Source organism: Coloeus monedula, assembly GCF_965178545.1.
Source record: "Coloeus monedula genome assembly, chromosome: 3".
Taxonomy (NCBI): domain Eukaryota; kingdom Metazoa; phylum Chordata; class Aves; order Passeriformes; family Corvidae; genus Coloeus; species Coloeus monedula.
Window position 1 is genome coordinate 69298020 of NC_138783.1, and position 24178 is coordinate 69322197.

At 44.8% G+C, this 24178-nt stretch overlaps 1 protein-coding gene across 12 annotated transcripts in view; it reads right to left on the bottom strand.

Moving 5' to 3' along the window:
• The window catches only part of MYCBP2 (MYC binding protein 2), a gene marked incomplete at its 5' end in the record, with an annotated part of 179777 nt that extends 157187 nt beyond the window's left edge, over window positions 1-22590 (bottom strand). For 9 of the 12 annotated variants that reach the window (XM_082277904.1, XM_082277912.1, XM_082277909.1 and 6 more), the window contains one exon: window positions 22319-22590. In XM_082277904.1, the coding sequence (XP_082134030.1) occupies window positions 22319-22590 (272 nt within the window). The remainder of the gene's footprint in view (window positions 1-22318) is intronic. The other 3 variants (XM_082277914.1, XM_082277908.1, XM_082277916.1) reach the window with 1 other exon arrangement.
• Between the last annotated feature and the right edge of the window lie 1588 nt (window positions 22591-24178).

Consider the following 24178-nt stretch of genomic DNA (forward strand, 5'->3'; position numbering starts at 1 on the left):
GAGCCGGCGGAGTCAACGGGAGCCGGCAGAGCCTCCTGTCTGCAGCCAGCACACTTCATGCTGAACTGAAGAAGACACCACGCAGCCAGCAGCACAAAGGGAGCGAGGCTTTCCCCACCGTAAAGGCTGAACAAGAACACCCTTCAACATGGCGGCTTCAGAGTCAGAGAGAAAGAGAAGTGAGTCCCGTGGGACGGAGCTGGAAATGGCGACGGGAGAAAAGAGGGCGGTGCCGCGATTCTGGCGCGTAGCTTAAAAGAAACCTTCTTGCATGCCGTGGTAAGAAACTGTAATACCACAAACTGTTTGTCTCTTTAATCCATTTGAAGAACATGGGGGGATGGAGTATCTTCGTGTGCCTGTGAAGATTGTGAAGAATGCCGATGCCAGGCTATGTAGTAGTAAGAGGCTGCTAGAGACTTGTGGCGAAGAAAAAGCTTCTGTGTGCAGGCCAAAAGAACTTATCCTTAAAAAGATGAATAACCCCATGTGATGGCCCATGTTTTGCAGTGTGAAGGAACTGTGAGATTTTTCATGGGAGAGATGTTCTACACACAGCAGATTGATTGTTTCCGGGCGGATCTGCTGTTGGTGGCAGTTTGGGAACCACGTGCAACTGAAGGAAAAACCCTTTTTTCCCTTAAGCATAAGAGAGAGACTTTTCAAGAACTGGAACACTGACTAACATCCCATGTTCTGTTATCCCTTGTGTGAGCTAGGTAAAAAGGAGAGAAGTGCTGGAGGGGGGGGGGGATTTGCTTTAATTTTGTTTTGTTATTGTCTCTTTACTTTTAATTCTGTTAGTAATAAAACTTTCATTGTACTGCAACTGTTTAAGGTTTGTGCCTGCTTTGCTTTTCTCCTAATTCTTATCTCACAGAAGGAAAATAAGTAAGTGATGAATATTTTGAACCAAAACCACTACACTAAACTTGCTTGCTCTGGTTCAAAGTTCAAAGTTCCATCCTTGGGAAGAAATATACTGTTGACAGGATAGGTCTAGCAAAGAATTGCTGTGTTCAGACAAATGACAAATATATTCTGTTACTCTGTTTCCGTAAGTGCTTACTCAACACAGTTAGCTTAAGCATTTAAGAGCTTGTGGAAATTTGCTTATGAGACAACAGCCACTCAGTAAACACTGAAAACGAAACAATCAGGTTTGTGGTATCAAATAATTCTTTTGTTTCCTCGATTAGGTGAACTATTGCTGCCAGTGATTGTGATCAACTTGGTTGGACAAGATGCAGGAAGCATTTGCTTCTGAACAGCCCAAAGTGAAATCCCAAGCTCATATTGTCAAAGAGACCACAACAGCAAGCTATTGTCACTCATGTAGTCACCATCAAGTTTGACGGTCTTTCATCACATCATCATGTTACTGGATGCAATGACAGTGCAGGTGAAGCTCAGGAACCTGAAAGGAGGGAGCAAGACAAAAGCAGGATCACAACCCTAGACTTCATAAGAACATACTTTGGCCTGTTCATCAATTGGCTTTGAAGAACCCATGGGATACAGCAGTTGCCTGGAGAGAAAGGGGTACAGAAGAGTCCACTGATGCCAGCAGGCTGAGGGAGCTGACTCACGCTCTACACACAACTTGCAACACCGTATCTGGAATACCACAGCAGCCCCGGACTCCCCAGTACAAGAGATACTTGTTTACTGGAGTGAGTCCTGAGAAAGGCCACTAAGATGCTTAAAGAACTGGAGGATCTGTCATACGAGGAGAAACCAAGCAAGCAGAGATTGTTTAGCAGGGAAAAATGAAAACTTGGGAGGGAGGGAGTGGAATATCTTCCACGTGAATATCTCCATCTCCACCTGATGGGAGAGAGCAAAGGTGATGGAAACATTCTCCTAAGCAATATCCAGTGACAGGCCAAGAGACGGTGGAGGAAAAAAAGAATAAATACAAGAAGTTCCAATTAAACCCAAGAACTGTAAGAATCGTCAAAGACTGGAACAGGTTGCCCTGAAAGACTACACATTCTCCTTCCTTGAAGATAGTGAAAATCCAACTGGACAATGTTCAGAGCAACCTGCTCTGGTTTTTCCTACTTTGAGCACTAGACAGTCTCCAGAAGTCCCTTCTAATCTCAACTATTCTGTGATCTTCACCATTTGTTTATAAAACAAAGTAAAATTTGACTGTACAATAAACATGCTTCTGCATTGTGGAAAGACTGTATTTTTTTCTCATCCCGAGTTTTGCATTTCTCCTGGTGTCATGCCATGCTTCTGATTATGCTTCCAAGTAGAGACATACTGAGCTTTTCATCTGTTCACCATCTGGATCAGCAAACAGACATCAAAATCAGGCATAAGAGCAACTTCTATGGGAACTAGCATAATCAAACCTACAACAGTACACAAAGCTAACAAGAGAATAAGGGATGAAAACCACTTTATCACACTTAAAATATACGCCTGCATTAAGACAAGCCAGTCACTTGAATTGATCCACACTTTCTTGGATATAACCAACACCCACAGGTACACTAAGAAGGGCATGACAAATAACAGGCTTACATTCAACAATCAAGAGCTTCTCTCTCAGATGAATAAACGTGGTGTATTGGGTTGACCCTGAGTTGATGGACAGTCTTTAAGACCAATTACGCTTCTCACAATTTACATATTTAAACCGCACAGAAAGGCGGGACTTCCCCTTTTGGTCGGAGCTCGCTTGCTGGGAGGTGGGGGCTCCGGAGCCTCCCGGCCCCGCCGGGCCGGGGCCACTGCCCCTTTCCCCCTTTCCCAACGCTGTGGCACGGACCCTGGGTGGCTGGGGGGGAACTGCCTCAGAGCCACAGGCAGCTCAAACCAGCCATGGACTGCTCACAGCTAAACCCAGCCATGGACTGCTCACAGCTAAACCCATCCAGCGCGGCTTCTGGGGACCGGCGGGTCCCTCTCCTCTCCACGTGGAGCCGGCGGAGTCAACGGGAGCCGGCAGAGCCTCCTGTCTGCAGCCAGCACACTTCGTGCTGAACTGAAGAAGACACCACGCAGCCAGCAGCACAAAGGGAGCGAGGCTTTCCCCACCGTAAAAGCTGAACAAAAAACACCCTTCAACATGGCGGCGTCAGAGTCAGAGAGAAAGAGAAGTGAGTCACATGGGACGGAGCTGGAAATGGCGGCGGGAGAAAAGAGGGCGGTGCCACGATTCTGGCGGGCAGCTTAAAAGAAACCTTCTTGCATGCCGTGGTAAGAAATTGTAATACCACAAACTGTTTGTCTCTTTAATCCATTTGAAGAACATGGGGGGATGGAGTATCTTCGTGTGCCTGTGAAGATTGTGAAGAATGCCGATGCCAGGCTTTATAGTAGCAAGAGGCTGTTAGAGACTTGTGGCGAAGAAGAGCCTTTGTGTGCAGGCCAAAAAGAACTTATCCTTAAAAAGATGAATAACCCCATGTGATGGCCCATGTTTTGCAGTGTGAAGGAACTGTGAGATTTTTCATGGGAGAGATGTTCTACACACAGCAGATTGATTGTTTCCGGGCGGATCTGCTGTTGGTGGCAGTTTGGGAACCACGTGCAACTGAAGGAAAAACCCTTTTTTCCCTTAAGCATAAGAGAGAGACTTTTCAAGAACTGGAACACTGACTAACATCCCATGTTCTGTTATCCCTTGTGTGAGCTAGGTAAAAGGAGAGAAGTGCTGGCTGGAGGGGGGGGGGGGGGGATTTGCTTTAATTTTGTTTTGTTATTGTCTTTTTACTTTTAATTCTATTAGTAATAAAACTCTTTCATTGTACTGCAACTGTTTAAGGTTTGTGCCTGCTTTGCTTTTCTCCTAATTCTTATCTCACAGAAAGAAAATGAGTAAGTAATGAATATTTTGAACCAAAACCACTACATTTAATTGGTGTTTTTCTGCCCAGTTTCGAACTCAACCCGCTACATTAAATGGTGGAGAATGCGGGCAATTAATGGGCACTGTGAGATGAAGATTAATTAAGAGAAAATAATAAGCAGAGCAAGTATAAAGTTATAAAATTAAGAAGAATAATAGAAGAAATTTGCTTTGTAGAAGTGGTAAATATTCTAGGGGTGGAGGTTTATGTAATTTGTTTTCTTTTAGCTCTGGTTTTGCTATTTTAAGTAACTTTTGGATATGTAAATGTTAAGAAGCGAGGGGTGGAATGTATTGGGTTGACCCTGAGTTGATGGACAGTCTTTAAGACCAATTACGCTTCTCACAATTTACATATTTAAACCGCACAGAAAGGCGGGACTTCCCCTTTTGGTCGGAGCTCGCTTGCTGGGAGGTGGGGGCTCCGGAGCCTCCCGGCCCCGCCGGGCCGGGGCCACTGCCCCTTTCCCCCTTTCCCAACGCTGTGGCACGGACCCTGGGTGGCTGGGGGGGAACTGCCTCAGAGCCACAGGCAGCTCAAACCAGCCATGGACTGCTCACAGCTAAACCCAGCCATGGACTGCTCACAGCTAAACCCATCCAGCGCGGCTTCTGGGGACCGGCGGGTCCCTCTCCTCTCCACGTGGAGCCGGCGGAGTCAACGGGAGCCGGCAGAGCCTCCTGTCTGCAGCCAGCACACTTCGTGCTGAACTGAAGAAGACACCACGCAGCCAGCAGCACAAAGGGAGCGAGGCTTTCCCCACCGTAAAAGCTGAACAAAAAACACCCTTCAACATGGCGGCGTCAGAGTCAGAGAGAAAGAGAAGTGAGTCACATGGGACGGAGCTGGAAATGGCGGCGGGAGAAAAGAGGGCGGTGCCACGATTCTGGCGGGCAGCTTAAAAGAAACCTTCTTGCATGCCGTGGTAAGAAATTGTAATACCACAAACTGTTTGTCTCTTTAATCCATTTGAAGAACATGGGGGGATGGAGTATCTTCGTGTGCCTGTGAAGATTGTGAAGAATGCCGATGCCAGGCTTTATAGTAGCAAGAGGCTGTTAGAGACTTGTGGCGAAGAAGAGCCTTTGTGTGCAGGCCAAAAAGAACTTATCCTTAAAAAGATGAATAACCCCATGTGATGGCCCATGTTTTGCAGTGTGAAGGAACTGTGAGATTTTTCATGGGAGAGATGTTCTACACACAGCAGATTGATTGTTTCCGGGCGGATCTGCTGTTGGTGGCAGTTTGGGAACCACGTGCAACTGAAGGAAAAACCCTTTTTTCCCTTAAGCATAAGAGAGAGACTTTTCAAGAACTGGAACACTGACTAACATCCCATGTTCTGTTATCCCTTGTGTGAGCTAGGTAAAAGGAGAGAAGTGCTGGCTGGAGGGGGGGGGGGGGGGATTTGCTTTAATTTTGTTTTGTTATTGTCTTTTTACTTTTAATTCTATTAGTAATAAAACTCTTTCATTGTACTGCAACTGTTTAAGGTTTGTGCCTGCTTTGCTTTTCTCCTAATTCTTATCTCACAGAAAGAAAATGAGTAAGTAATGAATATTTTGAACCAAAACCACTACATTTAATTGGTGTTTTTCTGCCCAGTTTCGAACTCAACCCGCTACACGTGGGCACTGTACAGGACCTGTAACAAGACTTTTTTCAAAGAAAGCTTGCGCATGTCACCAGGAAATCTAAAACATAATTTGTCAAATGGAAGGTACCCTAGAATCACTAAAAAGAGTGTCTGGAAAGAACCCAAAAAGGTCAGCATTTCCATTTCCTGGTCCATCATAGAACTGAGGGTCCTGGTCAATGCCAGGATGAACGTGAGTCAGCAGTGCCCTGGCAGCCAGGAGGGCCAACCTTGTCCTGGGGTGCATCAGGCACAGCATCGCCAGCTGGGCAAGGGAGGGGATTGTCCTGCTCTGCTCTGCACTGGGGCAGCCTCACCTCGAGTGCTGGGGGCAGCTTTGGGCACTACAATACAAAAAAGACATTAAGCTGTTAGCATCTGAAGGAGGGACACATGGATGGTGAAGGGTCTGGAAGGGAAGCCATATGAGGAGCAACTGAGGTCACTTGGTCTCTTCAGCCTGAAGGAGACTGAGGGGAGACCTCAATGCAGTTACAACTTCCTCATGAGGGGAAGAGGAGGGGCAGGTACACATCTCTTCTATCTTGTGACAGGACTCGAGGAAATGGCATGAAGACAAGCCAGGGGAGGTACAGGATGGATATCAGGAAAAGGAGTTTCATCCAAAAGGGTGGTTGAGCACTGAACAGGCTCTCCAGGGAAGTGGTCACAGCACCAAGCCTGACAATTCAAGGAGTGTTTGGACAATGCCCTCAGGCACGTGCTGCGACTCTGGGAAACGGTCCCGTGCAGGGCCAGGATGTGGACACTATGTGGGTCCCTACCAATGCAGCATATTCTATGATTCTAGTCAAATCCCACTGCATTCCCAACAAGTACTTTCCCCAGAGAGATATTAAACACTGCCCATGATCACACTCCCACCATGTCCTATGTAATCCTACTAGAAAACTCTTTTTGAAGTCTTTTCTAAATTGCCTTCATGGCAATTAAATGCTATTTTCATATCTTTATTACAGAAAAATCAGTTTATTTTTATCTTTTTCCATAACTAGCTTGAATTTTTTTACAAGTCTGAGGATAAAGGAGTCTTCTGACAATTAAGCAGTCTCAGTTCCTTCAGCCTAAACCATAACTCATTTACATCACTAACATCTAATTTCACTATTCTCTCATAGTAACCGGTCCTTCTTTCTCAGAAAACAAGACAAAAAAAAAAAAAAAAAAAAAAAAAAAGGAAGTGGGGGTAAAAAAATAAAAACCCACAATCCTGAAATACAAAGAAAAGGTCAAGAATTACTTCAGGTTTCCTACACAAAAGAATCTCTCACAATTTGGAATAAAAATCTGAAACACTCCAATAACATGGCTACTTCTGAATCACAGTCACTTTATAATTCTATAGAATGTGTAGAGCCTCTGAATCACAATCACTTTATAATTCTATAGAATGTGTAGAGCCTCTCATGAGGTACCTTTTATTCATTGTTGGTTTTACATTTTTGCTTACTGGTTTGATAGTGGGATTTTCTGAAGCTAAACATTCACAATCTTAGGTATATCTAGTCTTCCACAGTTTTGCATCCTCTATTAACTTTTTCATCTACAATCTCAATTCCAGTGCTGAAATTGTCAGTGAGAGACTATACAGTTCAGGACCTAGGACAGATCCAACAACTACTACCGGTTCTCACAGGCTTTCCCCTCAACAGATATTCTACAGAATCTCCCCAGGGTGGGCTCCTGTGCAGTTTTAAATCTACTTTACAGTTGTGCTATCTAGAACAGAGGCAGCCAAATCATCAGGCTGAAAGCAACACACCTAAAAATTCTAGTTGAAGAAGGAGACAGTCTAGACAATGAGACAACAGGAGCATCATCTGCTTTTCTCACTTGCACCTGCTCAAAAATCATAGAATCATAAAATGCTGGATAGGCCTCAATTAGGTCACCCCAAAGCTTTCCCTTTTCCAAGTTGAACAACCCTAATTTTCTCAGCCTTTCCTTGTAGGACTGGTGTTCCATCCCTGTAATCATCCTGGTGGCCCTCCTCTGGATTTGCTCCAACAGGTCCATGCCCTTCCTGTTCTGGGGACCCCAGAGCTGGGTACAGCACTGCAGGTGGGGTCTCACGAAAGCAGAGAGGCAGAATCCCCTCCCTCGCCCTGCTGGCCACACTGCTTTGGATGCAGCCCAGGACACATTTGGCTTTCTAGGCTGTGAGCACACATTGCTGCTGGCTCATGTCCAGTCTCCCCTCCATCAGCATCCCCCATTTTGTGGGGGGCTGCTCCATCTGTTCATCCCCCAGCCTGTATTAATACTGAGGGTTGCCCCAACCGAGGTGAAGCACCTTGCACTTGGCCTTGATAACCTTATGAGATGCCCAGGGGCTCACTTCTTGAGTGCATGCTTCCTGGTGCAGGCCCAAGGCTGGAGTAACAGCTCTGATATATGAACTGATCTAGAAGACCCATCAGATCCGCATCAGACTTTCCTGCTGTACAGAAAAACAGAAGATACTCTTCTGATGAAATACAACGATGAGCATTTTGAGGTTTTTTTCCTTCTCTTCTGTAAGCAGGTAATCTGACACTTGATCACACAAACAAAGAATACCATTGGGGAGAGACATTAAAGCAAACTGCAGCTTCTGCTGGGCTTCCTTATCTCCCAGGCCATTTACTCCGTCCTCTGAAGAGCTCCAAAACAGTTGTTAAATTTGTAATCCAGCTTCAAGGCAACTTAATATCAAACACTGAGAACTACAGCTGATAAAATACCAGTTCACTTGCCAGCAAGAAACTTACTACACACTAATTTCATTGCTACAGAAGTTCAGCTATAACGGCTTCAAAATAAAGGAAAGGGAATACTAAAGAAAAAAGGGTTATCAAGCCTGCTCACAAGAACTGAAAAGATCTCAAAACTGTGGGACCATCTGACTTTAAAGGAAATCCAGACTTGCTATCAACAACTGAGAAGGATCTGGCAAACATACCGCCAAGGGGAAAACAGAGAAAAGAGGAAGTTCAAGGGAAGTTTGAAACATAAAAGCAATGGCTCACATGAAGAAGTTGACAATGACAAGAAACAGAACAAAGTAATCAGGCAGAGCTTCAGTGGCCTTATCTATAAGCAGAGAAGAGGTTTTATGACCAGAGAACTGAGTATCAAGAAAACTACATGTAGGCTGCAGGTTGACAAGGAGATAAAGAGGTACCATGTGACAAAATGCAACCAACAAACCTTGCTGTAAAACATATTAAAGTTGCTGCATGCATACTCCCTGTTTTATATCTCTCCACATGTACATAGGCTTCAGTGTTCAGCAGCCTTATTTCTACGAACTGGAGGGATAGATTATTTTGAAAGCAACTACTTCTCCAAAGAGCCACCACATACAACACCTCCCATATTTAGGTATGTACTGTGTCCTTGCAAACAAAACACCCTTTGATTTCTTCTATCTCAATGTGATCTCTGCACTGTTATCTCAGCTGCCAAAAACTCTAAGCATCTGTAATGAGAAACTGCCTTACAATAAAGCCCCATCAAGTAATCCAAAGTGAACAACTCACCTAAACAAAACACTATACACCTTCTATAAAGCTGGTATACAGAATGTGTCACTTCATGGTATGTGCTTTAGCATAGCATCTGTAACTGTAAAGTGGGAGATGCTCAAAAAATGGTTCTAGTGTTAGGTCCAGCCTACACCAAACACCTAATTCTGTCCTCACTTTTGTGCTTCTCCATCTAACTCACTCCAACACAAATCTACCAGTAAGTGTCAAAGTGGTTCAAGTCAAGAGGACGCAGCAAATGTTCCATGACATTTTAGAGGTTGTTGAAGCACCCTGCAACCAAGCTTTCTGAAGGCTTCCCATGCTTAACTTTCTGTCCTTGCAGACACCTTCCATTGATAACTAAGTAGCCAACATGTTTATCATTCCTTCTACTGCTGGAACATCCAGCACACTTTCAACCATGGGGAGGGACAGTGTCAGTAGGTTGCAAGAATAGAGAAGGAAAAAAATATCACTCAAAACCCCCAATCTGCTCTTGTCTTGATAAACAAAATGTCTGCTTACAAACAATAGCTCCAAGAGCTTTTTAATGCTTCATTTTTCATATCACCTACAGTAAAATACCTATCAAGTTTCCAAAGGGACCTGCCATAAAATAGTTAACAGGGAACAAAATACATGCATATAAACTGAAACCTGGCACACAAACATGTATCATACAAATACATAAACTCAGTGTAATGCCAAACTAAGTATTGGCGAGATTTACGAAATAAACGTGCACCAAGTACATACTATATACTTCCATCACAAACTGACACAAAATTTTACAAATCACAGATAGAAAAAAGCCAAGAACATTGATTTTTGAAGAAATAAATACACTAAATCTTTTCACTGCAATTTGGCAACAAAATTTACAGAACACCTGAGTAAAAAAATGCTTTTTGTGAACACTGGCTAGTATCCCTGGATTTCACAATATCTCTAAAAAGAGAACAATTGCTTTGTAAAATACTTCATGAAAAATACCTCCATGAAGCAGTTGCTTGACCTTCCCTTCCTCCTTGCACAGTGGCAGGCAGGATAGGAAAAAATAACAGATACTGCTGCTGCCAAAATCACAGCCAAGGTAGCTCAGTTGCATGACAGTTGGCTCACAAACCATATTTTTGCCTGTTGTGTTATATTACTAGTTTGAACATGGTATTTTCTCCCAGAAGAAAAAAAAAAAAACGTGGAAGACTGGTTGCAGAAAAGGAAAGCTAAGATTGCTGCACGAATAGCCCCAAACTAGGGACTAACTGCCACTAGACACCATCCAGCAAGACTTTAACAGTAGCAACTGTTGCTACCTTTTCAGTTCCTCTCATATTCCCTTTACTCATATCAAGCTATAGCATGAAGATCCGATACACACTTCTAAAAATATGTTTACAACAAAAAGAAGGGCAAGGACAATCTCCATCCTGTGATGGATGAGGAAAATGCTGAGGTACTTAATGCCTTCTCTGCCTCAGTCCAGTTGTGCTCTCAGGGTAGTCAGCCCACAGCATCCAAGGGGAAATGGTCAGTGACTTGCTACACCACTTAGACACACACAGGTCTATGGGGCTGGATGGGATCCACCAAAGAGTACTGCAGGAGCTGGCAGACGTTCTCACTAAGCCACTTTCCATCATTTACCAGCACTTCTGCCTAACCAGGGCAGTTCCACTTGACTGGAAGTCAGTGAATGTGCCATCCAACTACAAAGAAGGCTGGAAGGAGAATTCAGGGAACTACAGCCCTGTGAGCCTGACCTCAGTGCTAGGGAAGGTCATGGAGCAGATCATCCTGAGTACCATCACATGGCATATAGAGGACAACCAGGTGACCAAGGGCTGCCAACATGGGTTTATCAAAAGTTGGTCCTGCTTGACCAACCTGATCTCCTTCTGTGACGAGGTGTCCCACTTAGTGGATGAGGGAAAGGCTGTGGATGTTGTCTACCTGGCTTTTAAAAAAGCCTTTAGACACTGTTTCCCACAACACTCTCTGGGAGAAACTGGTGGCTCATGGCTTGGGAGGGCATACTCCTTGCTGGGCTGAGGCCAAGTATGTGAGGTTCAACAATGCCAAATACCAGGTCCTGCACTTGGGTCACGACAACCACTTGCAGGACTATAGGCTGGGGGAAAGGCTAGAAGCCTGCCCATCAGAAAAGTTGGGGGTGCTAGTTGACCGTGACTGAACATGAGCCAGCAGAGTGCCCAGGTGGCCAAGAAGGCCAATGACATCCTGGGCTGTATCAGAAACAGCATGGCCAGCAGGGCCAGGGCAGTGATCACCCCCTGTACTCAGCACTGGTGAGGCCACACCTTGAATCCTGCATTCAGTTTTGGACTCCTCACTCCCAGAAAAAAAAACATTGAGGTGCTGGAGTGTGCCCGGGAAAAGGCAGCAAAGCTGGTGAACTGTCTGGCGAACAAGTCTCATGAGGAATGGCTGAGGTAGCCAGGGTTGTTTAGCCCAGAGAAAAGGGGACTCAGGGGGACCTCATTCCTCCCTACAACTCTCTGAAAGAAGGTTGTAGCCAGATGGAGGTCAGTCTCTTTTCTCAAGAAGCCAGCAATAGCACAAGAGGAAATGGCCTCAAGCTGGACCAGGGAAGGTTTACATTGGATATTAGGGGAAAATCATGCAGCATAAGGGTTTTCAAGAACTGGAACACACTGCCCAGCGAGTGGTGGAATCACCACCCCCAGAAGTATTTAAAAGGTGTGTAGATGTGACACTCAGGGACATGGTTTAGTGGTGGCCTTGGAAGTGCTGGGTTAACAGTGGAACCCAATGATCTCTTTTCCAACCTAAACTATTTAATAGCTCTGTTTCTAGTAACACAACAACCACCATCTTACAACACAGCTCTGCTGGAACATCTGATTGTTCAGCACTGTTTTTGTTCCCTGTGACACATCTTCTCAGAGGACAAATAAACTTCAAATAGATCCTTTCTCTTTCTGGTCTATTTTCCTAAGAAGTATAAAATCACAGCATTCAGGTGACAAGGGCCCTGTTAAGGTAACACTTTTTTTTACTGTGAGGGTGACTGAGCACTGGCACAGGTTACCACTAAGGCTGTGGAGTCTCTCCATCCTTGCTGTCATTTAAAGCCATCTGGACACAGTCCTGGCCAACTGGCTCTAGGTGGCCCTGTTGGAGCAGGGAGATGGACCAGATGAACTTCAGAGGTCACGTCCAACCTCAACCATTTTGTGATTCTATGTCTGATTCTATCAAACTTCCTGCTCAAGCAGTGTCAGAGACAGTAGGTTGCCCACTACCATGTGCAGTTGCATTTTTAGTACCTCCAAGCAGATATTAAACCTCTCTGGACAACACCTGCCAATGCCTGACCTTTCCCACAGTGAAGAATTGCTTTCTTGGAATGCACTGGAATTTCATAATTTTTAATTGTGCCAAATTAGTGCCATGTCAGGGTGGGGGGCAATACTGAGAAGCATCTGGCTCTTTCTTCTTCATTCCCTCACTGCATTAACAAAATCACTCCTGAACCTTCTCTTCTCCAGGCTAATAGTCCCAGCCCTCTCAGCCTTTCCTTACTGAAGGAAAGCTCCAGATCCTCAATCACCAACATGACCCTGCACTTAACTCTCTGCAGTATCTCTTTCCTCTGCTGGGAAGTCCAGAACTTGACACTCCAGATGCAGCCTCCCCAATGCTGAGCAGAGAGCACCTCCTTCACGCAGCTGGCAGCAGTCCTCCTAATGCAGCCCAGGAGGCTGTCTGCCGCCTTTGCCATGGCAGCGCATTACTGGCACAGACATTGTTGCCCACCAACACACCAAGCTACTTCTCTGCACAGCTGTCTCCCAGCTGGTCACCCCCCCAGTGTTACTTCATCCCTGATGCAGGATTCTGCAATTCCCCGTGTTACACTTTAGAATTCCACTCAGCCCAAATCTCCAGCCTGGCTGAATCCCTCTGAATGCAAACAGAACCATGTGGTATATGAGCAACTCCTCTCTGTGTTTTGTACCATCTGTGAACTTGCCAGGGGTACACTGTCCCAGCATTCGGGCCATTAATGAAGATGCTAGACAGTATTTGCCCCAGTATCAGCTTCTAGGGTACATGACTGATGACTTGACCCCAGCCGGACTTTGTGTCACTGATCATAAACCTCTAGGCCTGATCATTCAGCCAGTTCTCACGCTACTTGACTGTCCACTTACGTAACCCATCCTTTGTCAGCCTGCTGTGGGAGGCAGTGTCAAAAGCCTTACTCGAGGTACAGTACATCCATTGCTCATCCAGCCTGGAAAGTATCTGTAGATTGCCTACAGTTATTTTTCAACAAGTGCTATATATTTTTAAGGAATTAAGCTGTGAGAATCATTAGAGTGGGAAACTGCTCAGCTTGCTAAGTGGACCTCAAAACAACACAGAGCACAACTAATATTTTCCCCAAACAATAGAAGTTTAGTATTTTTTGATTGCTGACATTATTATCTCAGATTACCTCAAATATTTAAAATTATTGGTATTTTTATTCAGTAAGCCTAAAATTTAACATTTTTAGTGAAATGGACAATAAGTCAACAGTCATTCAAAGAGCTATGTGTATGCTCTCCAAGCCATTACCAGCTTACACACTATCTTCTTTAAATAATTAATCAAGCATTCTGACGTGAATTTTCATCCATGCCAATAATAAAAGTCAGGAAAGGAAAGTCAGGGCTTAAGCAGTACATCTACAAATGGAAAAATCATCAAAATCCCATCCCTTAAATCCGTAAATCGGGGTAAGGAACATCAGCTGCAATCCAATTACCACAAGCTTAGAGGAAAACATAGGCAAACTAGTGGGACAGGTCTAAGGCATCTGAAAAGGTTAAAAAAAACTCAAACCAGAAGAAAAAGGCCACCTTACTAACTGATTTTCCAGTTGGAATTTTTTTGTGCTTTTGTTGGTGAGTTGAAATTGCACACCTTTTTAATCACTACTTTAATTTCATAACTGAGGACTATTTCACTATGACAATAACTTTCTTAACAACTACCATTTTTCTGAAAGCCAAAATTCTGGAGTCTTAAGAAAGGAGTTATTCCAGCTTCTGGAATACCCTAAGGCCTCTCCAATACAGACAGAAACACAAATACTACAGGCTCTAAATATGAAATTAAAACCCAACTGCACAAGTAAAATGGATCTGATTTTCATTTAACCATGACAAAAGTGCAAAACAGTATCTGATCCCTTTTGTAACTGAAAAGGTTTCTGAGACAGAAAATGAAATCTGTCTCAAATAAAGAAAAGTAGCTTAAAAGAAAGCACCCCTACAAAGTGTTCTCCACACAAAGAGAATGTCTCTCAGTGCAACCACTGACAGTTGGACTTTCTTTTCTGCAATTACCTGATTTTTCATTATTCACTTCAATACTATCTATGAAATTAGATCCGTAAGAACACATGCAAGGAAATTCTTTTTCCTCAAGTTTTTCAATGCAGAAGTATTTATCCTTAAACATTTCTAGGGCTTTTTTTTTTTTTTTTACATTAGGAAAGTCATTCAACTACATCAAAGATGACAAGGTCTGCACCTTTGACCACTCTCCTATCTAAACACAACCACCAAAATCAAAGTGTATACAAAGCTATCTTACACAAAATCATATCAGCAGAACTTTAATTTAGAAAATATCCTCCATGAAGTCAAGGAAAATCTGTACTTATCATGAACAAGCACATTACCAGTGGTTAATGACAGTGTAACATCATTAAAGTGATTACCATCAAAAGCAAACCAAAGAAATTCTAACTTAGTCTGCAACAAATAGCAGAAGACACAACCACCAAGTGAAAACAATTGAAAACTCACCAGTTTACGACTGTAAATTGTCTACCCTGTATAAAAGTATATTCTAGAAATAAAATGGGATAGAGAATTGATTGGTTTGAAGAGAAATGGAATAGAGACATGACTACTGTGAAAACATACAAGCATAATGAAGACATATGAGCACATCTGTTGGAAAGAATTATGCATTGGCTAGTGGGAGAGAAAAGCAAGGCCAAATCAGATAGGAAAGTCATAAGTGACTACACGTAATGTGGCAAAACAAAATAAAGAAGGGGATGAAATCACAAAAATAGAATAAGGTATTTATTTAACAACAAGCTCATCTCAGTGTAATGTAAATGACTTGCTGCAGATCTGTATAGACACAGTTGCTGGCTTAAAGGCTGAGCAATAGAAAAGATGAGTGATGTTACCAACTGCAACAAGGAGCACAGTGGAGAAGTAAGAGGAAGACTTTAGTTTTAACCCCATTGAGGTTAAAACGCTTAGCTAGATACTTTTCGAGACTGACAGAGATCATGGCCAAAATAATCTAAATACCATGGCATCTATAAATTTAAACTACAAACAACAGACTTCTATTTTTTAACCTTATCTGGCTTTGGCTACAGTAAAGTTAATTTTCTTCCAAACACCTTGTACCATGCTTGTATGTTTTGGATTTGTGATGGAAACTGTTGATAGCACACCTGTGCTCTATCTGTTGCTGAGTACCACTAAGACAGGGCCAACGCCTTTCCAGTTTCTCACACTGCCCTGCCAGCAAGTAAGCTGGGGGTGCAAGAAGTTGGGAGGGGATATAACTGGGACAGCTGAACCCAACTGATCAAAGGGATATTCCCTACCATATGACATCATGCTCAGTACATAAAGCAGGGAGGAAGAAGTGGGGGGACAATACATTCAGAGTTACAGTGTCTGTATTCCCAAGTCACCACAAATGATGAAGCTCTGCTTTCCTGGAGATGGTTGAATATCAGCCTGCTGATGGTGAGTAATGAATTATTTCCTTGCTTTACTTTGCTTGTGAACACAGCTTTTGCTTTGCCTACTTAACTGTCTTTACCTCAACACGTGAGTTTTGAAACTTTTATCCCTCCAACTATCCCCCATCCCACTAAAGGGGGAAATAATTAAGGAGCCATGTGGTGCTCACCTGCCCATTGAGGTTAAACCACAACACCCAATCTATAAAGCATTTTTCCAAGAGTTCAAAACCCATTACTTGTGACAATAATGCTTGGGAACACAAGTCTAAGAAAGTTAACGGAAGAAAATGAAAATAAGGAACAGCACTAATCTAACCACACATCTCCAGTTTCATGTGGGGACAAGGAAATTCAGTTTTTGATTGTTTTATAATGTGTACAACTGGCATAAATTTAATTTATTAAACTAATAACAAAAACCCAGTTTTCTCAGGTCAAAGTAGTCACAGTTATACTAGACGCAAAGAAAGAACTCTCCTTCAGTTTAAGTTCATCTAATTAACTTCATCAACACATTCATCAGTCTGAAGAAAGGGAACGAGCTATAACATGCTATGTACTACAATATACTAAGAAAAAAATCAAATAAAGCACATTAATATGCTTTGAAACACATGAATCATTAAATCTTAAAGTACAGAAACCACATGCCTTAATGCAGTCACTTACAGCACAAGGAACCTATTCTCCTGTGCGAATTTCTAGTACTCATCCTTTGGAGAGGTACAAGGGTAGGAATTGGCTGTGAGAGATCACTGGAATAGATCAGCTCCAAAAGGTACTTACAATATAAAAATTTCAGTTAATTATAGGAGTAATATTCCAGTCAGCACCTCAGCACAAAGCAGTGTTTATGGCAAGCAAGGTAAGAAAGAAGACAAAAATTGTAACCATGTGTTCAAGTAATGCTGCAACGGACTAAGTTTTCAAAGTAAACTAAGGATTAGGAAAACAATTTGCATAAAGTACCAAAATCTGTGTTATTGATACATCAAACGTGCTTTCTATAAAGACAAACAGTCTTTAAATCATGGGTTTGGCAAAACATACACAGTCATATGTCAGCAGCAGTATTTACTAAAAAAAAACCTTCAAAATATTTTGGCCAGGATGAAGATCATAATATGGGAAGAAAACCAAAACTAAACTCTGACAGCTGATAGTTAACACAGCACAAATACAAATTCAACATCAAGTTTTTTAGTATGCAGGAAACACATTTATTACATATAACATGGCTAGCAGTAAGGCATGGTAACTTACTAAATTGCTCCAGCCCAACTTTAAATGCCTAAACTTGCCACCAACAGACCATCAGTGCCAGAGCAGATTGTGTAACAAACCGAAACTAACTAGCATGCCCTCTCAGTTGAAACTAAAAAATACAACATCCAAAAAACCCACCACAAACCAAGGATTCGTGTTTTAATTTTTCACATTACTTGTATAAATTATAATATAGCCATATACAAATAAACTGCACATCTTAAGCCTCTCAACATAACGTTACTGGGGTCTTTCCAGCTTCTGTTATGTTTTCTACACTAACACTGAACAAATACAACCATGCTAGACTAAGACTACTAGATGTTTTTAAAAGAACTACTAGATAAAACTGTTTTCCTTAACAGAATAAAAGATAAAGAAGTAAAAATACACAATTTTAGTCATTTGCTAGTCCCCATTAACCAATAGAGCAACACAGTATTAAAACATTGCTACACTGCAGCTAAAAAGCATACAGCAGACAGCAACTCACATCAGCTCTTCTAGTGCACAGCTTAATCTAAGACTCAACAGCACATCTATTTTCCAATTACATGAAGTCTTAAGTTTGCACAAAGACTTGAACTTTGTTTTGTAAAATTACATTTAGAAAATCTAAGAACTGAAAAACAGAGAACATAAACTAGACTAGACTAGAATATTTCAGTTGGAAAGGACTTATGGAGCAAATCTTTGCACAGGAATAAGCAGGAAAATGTAGTAGGTCATGTAACACCACTATCATTTTGCTAGTCTTTATATACCTAACCTTTATTTTTTCAACTAAATAAATGCTTCCTTACTCTTCGCAATTATTATTCCATATTAAAAGAGCAACAAGTTCCAAACCAAAAAAGCTTCTGTAAAGGCTTTAGATCTGAAAAAATTAAGGCTTTCTGGTGTACCAACAATCAAATTAACACAGATCTCATATACCTAAATTTACTTTAAAATAGTTTTCACAAAATCTTTAAAACCTGGCAAGACAGTAGCATTTCTCCACTAATTTTCAAGTATATATACTTGAAACATCCAAATAAGCATTGCATTACTGAGCATAAGTGTGTAACAGAAGACTCCATCAGTTTTGAAAAGCCTAGAGACTAATGTAATGTCCAGAGGATGTATAATTTACAATTACAAGTGTGAACGAATGGCCTACTTTCAAAATCTGCTGTAATCATCCAATAGAAACTATCAACATGAAATAAAGTTTTCTGGCTCTTCTTCAGCCAAAATAGCTACAAAAAACAGACATCTAATTTCTGGTTAATACAAGAAATCTTACATTCCAGTCATCACTGACATTTTCCTGGCCTCAGTCATGCCACTTCACAACATTAGAGTCCACAACACAAACAGAAGCTTTTTTTCTTTGAAGGATCTAAGTTGAGAGGCAACTTTAGCAACAAAGTAATGGTCATTTTGGCATGAATATGAACTTACTGTCATTTTAGAGTACATTGCCATTGTAATGTAACAATTTCAAGTTAGTCCAAATTATGCAGTGAACACTTCCATTACAAAACAGGCCACACACTAAAGCCATTACAAATGTATATAGCTATCCATATTTGACAAAAGGTCTCGAAGAACAGACTAAGCCTAACTGGTAATTCTGGTAGTGCATAAATAGGTGAGAAAATAGTAAAGGGACTGGCAGTCCAGGGCAACGCCCCAAGATGCACAAGCAATAAAAGCAGCAATTCAGATGGATAGGGATTTTTGTCAGGATTAAGTTATATTATACTACAGAAAAAAAGAGCGTATTTTAAGACAGCAAAAATGTGAAAATAGAAAGACCTTACTTTGCAAATAGAGAGCTTTGATACAGCACTAAAACCAGTACATACTTGCAGTTTTGTCCACCCAGAACCCAGTATACAAGACAACAGTCTAACATGGATTTTTACTTGCCCTCTGAAGAGGCCCTTACTTCCTACTAGTGTTTTACAGACTTTAATGGCCACACTAGACATCATGCAGTTATTTTCAAATATTTCAGTGGCCACAAAGCAGAGAGTAGAAACTGAGGCACGCTCAGAGTAGATTTTTCTTCCAAACCAATCTTGAACGGACAACTACATTTCCTATTGCAGGTAGTACTGTACCAGATCCTTAACAATGTTATCTGTACAAAGATAACTGCATGTTAAATTGCAGAATTAGATACTTTTTTCTGTTTCCTTTCATAAAATTATTAGGCTGGCACGAGTGACAAAACCAAGTTTCTTTGCTCCCACCTCTCTGTACACAAAAGTCTTTGTGCAACCCTTCACCTTACGCTGTCACAAGCGCAATCACAAGGTGAGCCAGATCGGGGATTTAGTCTGGATTACAACAAACCAGTTTTGCCAAGTTAATTTTAACCCAGAGTGACTCTGTAATCTGTTACTGCAAGACACTGCATAAGTACTATGTCAGCATGGCAGGGGAAGCAAGCACACCGACTGACCCATCTCCTGTGGAGGCCAGTGTTCATGACACTGCAGCCCGTATCACATGAGGAAATGCAGAGCACTGCTGGTTCTGTTTCAAAGCCAATTACTGCATCCTACTCAACACGTGATACTCATCCCTTCAGATGACAGCCAGCACAAACACCTTGCAAATGTGATACTAATCTTGTGACTTTCAGATAATCTCCACAATGTTTGATTTCCTTCTCTACACACAAGCATTTTCATACTGCTTGCCAGTTCTTCATAAACATTAAAGTTAGGCTTGGAATAGAAACACTTACTGAGACGGGCATTGGTCACGGCCCATGAAGTGCAGAGTATAATTTTGCAGAGTTGGAGTAAAAATTCCACATCAACATATTGCAAATAGGTTGCACTATCATTCTTCACATTAGTCTTCTTGGAACACAGGAAGAATTTTATTACTGTTGATAAGCCAATTTGTTTAGCTTTTTTTCAGCTACTTCAAGACATTTTTCTAGTCACACTCTTACTGACAATCTTACTGATTAAGAGGCTTCAGATTTTCCATATATATATAAAAATTAAGACTTCTGTCAAACTGTATTATCCTAAGCTCCAATTAATTTATCTGGCACTGTTTTCTACCATACCAACTAGATGCAGCCACAGTTACATTTAAAGCATCTCTTTTAAAAATATTTGGAATTTTTATTATTTTTGTAAGAAAGCCTTTTTGACCATTGCTGTTTGAGTCTACCAGGTGGCTGAAGTTTTCAAATTGCAGTATTTTGACACCAATATGGAGAAAGGGTGGAGATCAAAGCAGTATCTTGGCTGCCATCAGTCTGCCACATAAGATAGTGGGGGTAGCGATAGCAGGAAACTAGATAATTATTAAATATTTCCCCTCTCAGAAGTCAAATACACATTGGCTGTATTCACCAGTATTAACTAACTGTCATTTACTTGCCAAAGCTTAATATAACCTGTTTGCCCTGTACAAAGAGTCTTCTTTGACTTGACCTCAAAAACATAAATTAAAAGAAGCATTAACACTTACACCCACCTAAAGATAGTATTTTCTACAATTTTAAGTATAAGGGATAGCAGTTGAATCATCCCGAAACCAAAAGACATGGAGGACGGGACTAATTCAGAACTACAGCTTTAGAAAATACAGACCCTTAGGGCAAAATTCACATAGGTATCTGAGCACCGAGGAGCAATTGCACAGCTGATTTCCTTGCATTTAGTAGTATCCTTACACTTAGCACTTGCAATCCTGGGATTAAATGACACAAAGCTCAAAAGCAGGAAGAGAAGATTTAATGGAAAAGGTATAAGCACTGGACTAAGGAATACGTGGAGTAAGAAAACATTTGCAGGTCTACAGGGGGAAAAGAACTATAGTTTCCCTATCATACACTCTGAAAAGAAGTCGGTAGTTGAAAAGATGTCAAATACCCATGTTATCAGTCCGCGTTTCCAGCAGTTACCATAAGCAAATCGGGGAAGTTATGTTTCTTGTTAATTTCACTCCTAGACACAGCTTTTTGGGGCGAGGGGTGGTGGGGGGTAAGCCCTGCTGTCAAGTCCGACTAACAAAAACCTGAAGAAGCCAAGCAAGCAACCTCCTCGTGCTTTACAACCGTTTGCAAACTTAAAACAACGGTGACTCAAAGCTCTCCATACGATCCGACCACCCACATCACAGCCTGAAGAGCAGCAAAAGCTGAGAACACAGGAAGGTGCCGGTTTCGTGTCATCCACATTCTCAGCGACCTCCGGAGGGAAACAATGGGGAGCGCCCGGGCACCACGGGGGAGCCCCCCGCACAGGGAGACCGGCCGCCCCGCCACGGCCTGCAGGGCCGGGGGCTGCGGGTAGGGGTGGCCTCCCCTCTCGTCCCCCACGGCCCGCACCGCTACAGCCCGCAGCCCCCACCTCGCCCGGGAGCAGGGCAGGGCGGCATTCCCGGCCAGAGGAGCAACAGGCACCCTGCTGCGGCCCCAGAGCCGGCTGGCAGGGCCGGGAATGAGAGCCCTGAGTGGCACCATCCGCCGCGGGAGGGGTGCTCGGGAACCAGGTGGGGCCACACCGCACCCCACAATCCCCCGGCTCCCCCGGGAAGGCGCTGCCTCCCTCCAGATACGGAGGCCTCCTACACGGCGATGGCACAGGGGAAAGATGACCTAAAGAGGAGGAGGAAAAAAAAAGGCAGGGCAGCTAAAGGCAGCCCCAGCACATGGAAAAAGCGCCGAGGTCTCTATCTCGGTTAACGCCGCCAGCGGGATCCGCGAGTGCCCTGCGCAGCCTGGCTCGGGAGATACCACGGGGTTCAGCCCGTTCCAGCAAGCCTGGCCGGAGCGAAGTCTGCCGGGGGGCTCAGCATGGGCACTCTCCATCCCCCCGGGGGAGGTGGGCCGCACACTGGGGCGGGCACAGGTAACTCCCCCGGAGGGCCCCGGGAGAGGGGGCGGCAGCGCCATCTGCGCGGTATCGCCGGCCAAGCGAGCGGCGGGGCCCGGGCGGCACCTGGGCAGCCGCCGGGTTACATCACCGCCCCTTCCCTCCGTCCGTCCCCCAGGGCGCGGCGGCGGCGGCGGCCACATGGCAGCAGGGACACCGGCGCTGCCCGGCACGGGGGCGGGGAAGAGGATGAGGAGGGCGGCTGCCGGGAGGGAGGAAGGTGCACGCGCCGGGCCGCTCCCTGCCGGCGATGGGAGGGGTGGCGGGGGCTGTGCGTCTGGCCCGGGAGGGAGCGCGGCGCGCGTTACCTGCCCGGGTGGCTCCCCAGCTCACGGTCGCTCAGCGCCGCCGTGTAAATCCTCCGGTATCTGTCGGCCAGGGCCTTCCCAGAGAGCAGCAGCTGGTAGCGGCTCCGGCAGCCCAGCGGCGGGGCGGGCAGGGCTCCCAGCCCGCCGGCCGAGCCCTCCTCGGGCCCCATGGCCGGAGCGGCGCCGCCGGAGAAGAAGGAGTAGCCGCGTTCGGCCCCGGTGCAGGCGGCGGCGGCTCCCGCAGAGGCGGCGGCGGCTGCGGCGCTGCTCATCCCCCTCCCCGCCCGCCCCCTGCTTGCGGCGGCGCCGCCTCCTGGCGCGGCGCGGACACAGGCGGCTCCCGCTGCCTTCACCGTCGGGGCCCGGCCATGGCGAGGCCGCAGGAGCCGCCGCAGGAGCCGCCCTTCAAGCTGCGCATCCACCCGCGCTGCGGGAACACCCCGCTCTTCCCCTCCTCCAGCGGCGGCTCCAGGCTCCAGGCCCCAGCTGCCCGCCGCTCGCCTTCCGCCCCGGGCGCAGCGCCCGCCGCCGCCGAGTCCCGGGAAGGACCGTGCACCGCCGGGACGGGGGGAGGGAGGGGGCGGGGGGCAGGCCGCTCGCTTCCCCCTTCCCGCTACAGGGTGTGTGTGTGGGGGCAGGGGGCAGAGGCCGGCGGTGCCGCTTCCCCTCCGGAGTTTGTGCTCGGCGCTGCCACCGCCCTCTCCCCGCACGGCCGCCCCGGCCCCGCCTCCCTCCCGCGGGCAGCGCGGCCGCCGGGCGCATGCGCCGCCCCGCCCGCCCAGCGCGGCCCCCGGGAAATCCGGGATAGGCGGGCGGGAGCACCTGCTGCGCGCCGCCGGGAGCGCGGCTCGGCTCCGCGGTGGCCGAGGGGACAGCCTCCCATCCCGGGGTCACGCCCGAGTGGGGTCGGGCTTCGCGGGCCCAGAAGGCGGGTATTCGCAGGGAGCTTCTCCTTCTCCCTGTTGAGACTGTGTGCCACCGCAACGGTTAGGTTGGAAAAGACCTTAGACATCGTCGAGTCCAACATATGTTCGAGCCATTCACCTTGTCACTACACGATGGCACTAAGTGCCTCGTCCAGTCTTTCCCTACACACCTCCAGCGACCGTGACTCCACCACCCACCCGGGAAGTCCATTCCAATGTCTAATCACCCTTTCTGTGAACAAATTCCCTCTAATGTCCAGCCTAAACCTCCCCTGGCACAGCTTAGGACTCTTCTTCTGTCCCTAGCGCCCAGGAGAAGAGGCTGAACCCCACCTGGCTTCAACCTCCTTTCAGGTGTCTGTAGAGAGTGTCTGTCCATTGTATTTTATTGAGGTCTCCAATGCTGGCACACCTTGTTTCTGTGCTATGCTACCTAATCTTCTCCCAGGAGCAATATCCTTTCTGACTTAAGGCAGAGTCTGCTAAATGAGTTGCCACACTAGGCAAAATTTTCCTTAAGTTGCCTTCACTATCTCCAGGACAGCTTACCTGCTTTTAGAGGATAAGGGAGGCATGACAGCAGGCACTTCTTATCTTCACGTCACTCACATTATTGGTTTTTATCTGTTGGAGTTGTAGCCCTGCAGTTTTGCCACGCTTTCAACTTCTTTATACAGCTGAAAACTTCAAGAGTACAGGCCAGAATATGTGTAATAAATAATAATAAAAAAATAAGTTTAAAAAGTCTTCATGCCAAATGTGGCTTGGATTGCAGTCCACAGAAAGCTGTTATCCAAAGAAGGTATGTGCAGTCATATTTTCTTCTTTTAAAGTCTACCTTCCAAAAAAGGCCCTAAATAAACCCTGGAATTCCCCTGACTGGAACTACAGATAAATATTTTTGCAAACAATTTTTGCATAACCATAGAATCAC